At 34.0% G+C, this 6,000-nt stretch overlaps 1 protein-coding gene across 8 annotated transcripts in view; it reads left to right on the top strand.

Annotated features, from left to right (window-relative positions):
• Positions 1-2,076: 2,076 nt before the first annotated feature.
• LOC103485496 (protoporphyrinogen oxidase 2) overlaps positions 2,077-6,000 on the top strand; it is a 28,106-nt gene continuing 24,182 nt past the window's right edge. For 2 of the 8 annotated variants that reach the window (XM_017043976.2, XM_008443137.3), the window contains exons 1-8: positions 2,077-2,198; positions 2,468-2,507; positions 3,639-3,774; positions 3,898-3,963; positions 4,076-4,126; positions 4,236-4,292; positions 5,526-5,602; positions 5,717-5,753. In XM_017043976.2, coding sequence (XP_016899465.2) covers positions 2,168-2,198; positions 2,468-2,507; positions 3,639-3,774; positions 3,898-3,963; positions 4,076-4,126; positions 4,236-4,292; positions 5,526-5,602; positions 5,717-5,753 — 495 coding nt within the window. In that variant the 5' untranslated portion in view covers positions 2,077-2,167. Of the gene's footprint in view, positions 2,314-2,467; positions 2,508-3,638; positions 3,791-3,897; positions 3,964-4,075; positions 4,127-4,235; positions 4,293-5,525; positions 5,603-5,716; positions 5,754-6,000 lie in introns of those variants that run through there. The other 6 variants (XM_051082666.1, XM_008443138.3, XM_017043977.2 and 3 more) reach the window with 5 other exon arrangements.

The raw sequence follows: 6,000 nt of genomic DNA, 5'->3' as shown, positions 1-6,000 counted from the left end.
TAATGTTTATAAATGGAAATCATCAACCGTAAATAGAATATGTTTTGCATCAAGTTAAGTAAAGAAAAAAGCTCTTGTAACTCAAGATTGTTTAACTTTTATTAAATAAATAAATAACAATGAAATATAATATATATTTATTTATTATATTAATTCGGGTTGGGTTGGGTTGACTTGAATTTTTCAACCCTCCAACCCACAACCCAACCCAACTCATATAATATGGGTTGGGTAGTCCGGGTTGTCAGGTTGGTCGGGTTATTCTTACACCCCTACGATCGTGTACCAAAAGAATTAAAAAAATTGTTTGCCCAAATATAAATGTACCAAATTTTGAAAAAGAGATTTGGGTTCAAATCTAAACGATCAAATTTATATGATTGTAAAAAAATTAAATAATATAATTGAAAAAATAAATTGTAGCCAAATCTAAACAATCGTGTACCAAATATATTACGCGCGCGTTGTTGACGGGACATTTTTTGTATCTTTCACAATGGGCCTGTGAGCTTTTTCCGTGTTCGGAATTGTTCTATACAGTATAAATATTTTGCCGTTTTGTTATATTTTTTTAAAAGACCCCTTACTATTATTATTATTGATCTTATGTTTTATATATAATATATATGATACTTTTTTTATAAATAAATATTTAATATTCATAAAACAAACCATTATACCCATAAAATTTAGGGGTATTTTAAAAAATATAACAAAACGACAAAATATTTACACTGTATAGAACAATTTCAAAAAGCAGAAAAAACCCACATGTCCACAATAGAAAATACAAAAAATGTCCACGTCAACAACACTGTCAACAATGCGCATAATATATTTGGTACATCGTTTAGATTTGGCTATTATTTGGAGATTTCATATTTGTTTGGAAGGGCTTTTTGGTCTCCGCTAGGCCGTTTGTCTCCCCTAACAGCTTTTGGGGAAGTGAGGCAGTTACTATTGTTTCCTCCGTATAAGGAATTTTGATTATGTCTCACATTTTGGAATTGTTAGACTACCCAAATCTAAATATTTTTTTTAAAATGTAAACCATTGTTTAAATTTGGCTACACGATCATTTATCTTTTGTATAGATTTGGCCACACAAATCTAAATGATTTATACACCAATCGTTTAGATTTGGCTACCCAAATCTAAATGTTTTTTAAGATTTTTTATATTTAGTACACGATCTTGAACAACCAAATAACAATTTTTTCAAAATAAAAAATAAAAAATAGATATTTATATTTTGTACAAGATCTTGAACCAAATAATAGTTTGAAAAAAAAGGAAGAGAAGAAGATGATGAAAAGGAAGACAAACCTGAAATATTTTTTTTCTAAAAAAGGCCACTTTTATGGATTTTTTCATTTTATTACATGGGCCGTAAATATTTTGTTGATTTGTTATATTTATGAAATTTTTTCAAAATTTATTAATTGTTTATAAGATTATTTTATACCTGAAAGTTACACACGTACTTTGACATTTTAGAAACAACGTGGACACCAGCAAGTACATACAACTACCTATCGAATCTATAGCAATTTATTTATAGTGTTGATTAATCCTTATCAGGTTGAAAGAGACACCCCTATTTCGCGTTTGGCTAGGGTCAATCTTGGTCTTGGTCGAGTCCAAGTATTTTTCCGTAAATCCACTTTGGTCATATGATGATGCTTTAGATCGGGATGCTAGGTAACATACTCAATTCACTTTTTGCTAGAGTTTGTCGAGGATAAACACATTAATTCAGGCTTCGACACAAACTATCCTCTCATCTAAGCCATTTTTAATGAAGGGTGCTATTTTTGATCCAAACCTTGTTATTTTCTTGATTTTATTGCTTTTATTATTTATCATAGGACAATTATATCATTCAATCCAAAATTACCCCTAAACCATTATTATTAGTGACTGTTTTTATTAACTAAGTAATAATTTTGTTTAGGATGGTGAATTTTTGAAGGGGTTGTGAATATGGAGTCAGTACCCGCGTGCAGGCCCATTAGTATTGACGTCAATAGCCCAACGGCCCATTCAAATGAAACCGGCGGCATTTCCTGTGTTCTTGACGGTTATCTCTTTCCCAACTTTCTCATGGATGATTCTGAAGAACTTTGACATACCATTTACTTAACCAAGGTCCAAGCTACACACACAAATGGCCTCCCCACCCAAACAAGACCAGCCAAGTCTCTCTTTCTCTTAACCGCATTTTCACTTTCATTGCATTCATCATTCATAAAACTAATCACTTCTTACTTATCCTCATTCTCTAATTCGATTCTACTATGAAGTCTTCACAATGTAACTATCACCAGCTTTCTTCTTATACGAGTCTGTCGTAGATTTCCATTTCTCCTCAAATTATCTTTATCGTAGCCGTTTACGTAGCTATATAGATGATGCCTTTTTTTTTTTTTTTGAGCTGAAATTTAGTGCATCTTCTTCGATTTTGTAGCCTCCAGAAAAAAGGTGGCTGTTGTTGGCGCTGGTGTTAGGTATGTTGTTGTCTCTCTGATTTTCTAGCTTCTGATTATATTTTAAGTGGTGAGGCATAGAAATGAAGTCTATGTACTAATTTTTGAGTTGTGGTAATGACATTTCGATAATTTAGTTGCATTCGCGTTTATGATGATTTAGTTTAATTTTTTAATTTTATAATGTTTTCTACTTGTCTTCGCTTGGTCTTTCTAGATTAGTAATTTTCACCTATAATTCATAATACGGGCTTTGAATTTCAAATTTTATCTCCTTTTCTCTGGTCAGTACTTTTATTGGTGTAAAGAAAACGGGTCGGCACACTAGAAACAATGCATGAATTGAGAGAAGTAATGCACCATTGGAGATTGAACATCCGTTTAATGGATTATCCCGCAGGGTCCCAAGTGTTGCTTTGGAAACACAAAGCTAAATACTTTAGAGTTGTGCAACTAGACGGAGAAACCATTTATTGTTTAGTGGTTGCTTGAAGCTCTCACAGGAGTTGGTTAAAAGAAAAGGCTAAGATCCTCTAGAATTGTGCAACTAGAGCTTTCCTATGACATATCTAGATTGAAACAACCCGAAGAACTTTTAGGGTGCGTTTGGGGAGGGAAAGAGTTATGAGGGAAAAAGATTATAATAACCTTAGGATTATGATAATCCTAGTGTAATGATAATATGTGTTTGGAGGATTGGTAGTGTTATGGTAGTATGTGTTTGGAGGAAGGAATATGAAAGGTAGTATTATGATAGTACGTGTTTGGGGAAGTGATTATGATAGTAGTGTTATAATAATATGTGTTTGGAGGGAAGGATTATGATTGTAGTAATTTAAAAAACAATAATAGAATTTGAATTGGGTTATTTGGGTAGGGTAATATAAGGTTGTAAGAAAGGAAAAGAGAGGAGAAGATAGGGTTATATGGGGATTAGGATAACCCTAATCCCCATTTATCATAACCCTTGGGCCAAACACGGTTCAACACTTTTAAAAATTTCCGAAAGCTCTTATGTGACTTCATTTCCTTGTTCTTTGCTAATATTATTGTCTCCTCTTATAAAAAATATCTGTGATTTGATAATTTCTTTGACCTGTGTGAGTATCCTCCAGTTAGGCTGACTTTGATTTTTTCTGTATTGTGGTTAAGTGGGCTTGCTGCGGCCTACAAATTGAAATCACATGGTTTCGATGTTACGGTGCTTGAAGCAGATGAAAGAGCTGGAGGAAAGTTAAGAAGTGTCTCATACAAAGGACTTATCTGGGATGAAGGAGCGAATACAATGGCAAGCTTTCTTGACAGTAATTTGACTAACATTTTTCTTCACTAGAGATTTTCATCAATATTTTGGACCATCTCAAATATTCTGCCACTGAATTAGCTGAACTATTTTCTTGAGCCTATGTAGACTGAGAGTGAACCAGAGGTCCAGTGCTTACTTGATGATCTTGGACTTCGAGACAAACAACAATTTGTAATTGTCTTTTCTTTCTTTATGTATGATTAAGTTTAATTTTCCATTTTGTACATGCATGGAAACCACTGATTGGAATGTATCTAAGTAGATAAATTGTTCTCTCATGCAGCCAATTTCTCAAAATAAACGATATATAGTGAGGAATGGGGTGCCAGTACTGGTAAGTCCTTTCTTTTGTGCTTCTAATAAATGATTTAGGTATGCCACGAATTTTGTTTTACATTCTTAGTCTTTCTCTTATGTTGTTTTGTTTGCACGACTGAGATTAGTTGCCTACAAATCCCATTGCATTGATCAAGAGCAACTTTCTCTCTGCAAAATCAAAGGTTTGTTTACTAACTGACATTAGAGGGATGTTCAGCGAAGTATTTATGTTATAGTGTTTATAATGAATAGCTCTTTTACAAATGTACGAATACTTACACAAGTTTGATATTCGATAGAAGAGTGGGGAACTTTGAGCCTTCTGGCGTTTCTTCTTGATAGCCATTATTCTGTGGTCTGATGACACCTTTATCCTGTAATATGTGTATCAATTTAAAAGTATATGGGGTTGCCAATTTGCTCTGTCTTTGTGGAACCACTGTTTTGCGCTTAGGTTGGTGCTCTAAGATGGAAGAGCTTCTTTTGAAGCCTTCCTTCCAGGACAAGGACGTAGACTTTTGACACGCCTTTTCCCCCCTCATTTTGCCAGTTCGAGAGGAATAGTAGGAGTGTTAGAAGGGGTTATAGATCATGGAGGAGATTTGGAAACTTGTTAGCTTTACCACCTCTTTGTGGGGGTGAATCTTTCAGCCGTTTTGTAATTTTTAGCTTGATTTTATTCTTTCAAATTGGAGCCCGTCTACATAGTTAATATCAAGACTCCTTTCGTGAGGTTTCTACCCTGCATTCACTTTTCTCAATGAAAGCTAGACAAAAAAGACCCAGTAATCATTTTTCTTAAGGAAAGCTAGAACAAAAAGAAGGACGAGTAATCCAGTAAAATCAAGATATTCCTCTCTTTAGTTCTCCATGGTGGCCCCTATACTTATGATGAAGTTGAAGCTAGAAGTCTCTTGGCATTTCATCTCTCTTTCAGTTTCTCCTAAGTTTGGGTGAACTGCAAAGTAAGCATGGAAGGTAGTGATGATAAGCCCACAGAGAGTTCCACCCATGCACAAAGAAAGAAGAGCGATGAATCAGCCTACAGGAAGTAGCTATACCTATGGAGAATACTTTAGTACTTTTTATTCATATAGCTTTTTGTGAAAATATATAGTTTTTGGTAAATGTTATGACCTTAGTTGAACAAGATCTGTTTAATAGGTTGTCCTATTGTGTCTTTCAGTTCTATGTATTTGTAAAGTGTTATGAGTTGGCAATTTGATGGTACTGAAATGCATATGAAAGAGTCCTGGCAGGAGGGAGGTGAAAGGTGTTAGTGGTATTTTATTGGGCATGGGCTACATTGACAGGGTACACGAATTTCCTAGAGTTCTCTCTGCAGGGAGTTCTTGCAACACAAACACACATTATAAAGATTTCCTCCATATTACTGATTCACTTTTCCACTGCAGTTTCAGATCATTTTGGAGCCATTTTTGTGGAAAAAGTACGATTCATCGAAAGTGTCAGATGATGGTACTGATGAAAGGTGATGACTCATTTCTCTAGATTTCAAAAATAACTTCACCAAAATTTTCACTTCTTTTGTTCCAACTTTTTGAGGAAGTGATCTTAGCACTGGTTTCTAATGTTTTTGGCTCAGTGTGGGTGGGTTCTTTCAGCGCCACTTTGGAAAAGAGGTAATTTTATGTTTAGTTGGTTTCTTCATTTTTTCAAAAAAGAAAATCAATAAGAACACGTTTGGATTTTTTCTTCTTCTTTTTTTTTTTTTTCTTTTAGAGTGTTCGCATGAACGAACTGATTTTTGGAATAACTGAAGTTCTTTCTTTGTAAATCACAACTTTGTGAATAATAAATCCAATGTGCACAATAGCAGTAACATGATCGTTAGTATTGAAACTAGTTTGAAAAATGAATTTAAAAAAT

The sequence above is a fragment of the Cucumis melo genome, chromosome 3, assembly GCF_025177605.1.
Source record: "Cucumis melo cultivar AY chromosome 3, USDA_Cmelo_AY_1.0, whole genome shotgun sequence".
Lineage (NCBI taxonomy): Eukaryota > Viridiplantae > Streptophyta > Magnoliopsida > Cucurbitales > Cucurbitaceae > Cucumis > Cucumis melo.
This window is presented reverse-complemented; position numbering and strand designations above follow the sequence as displayed.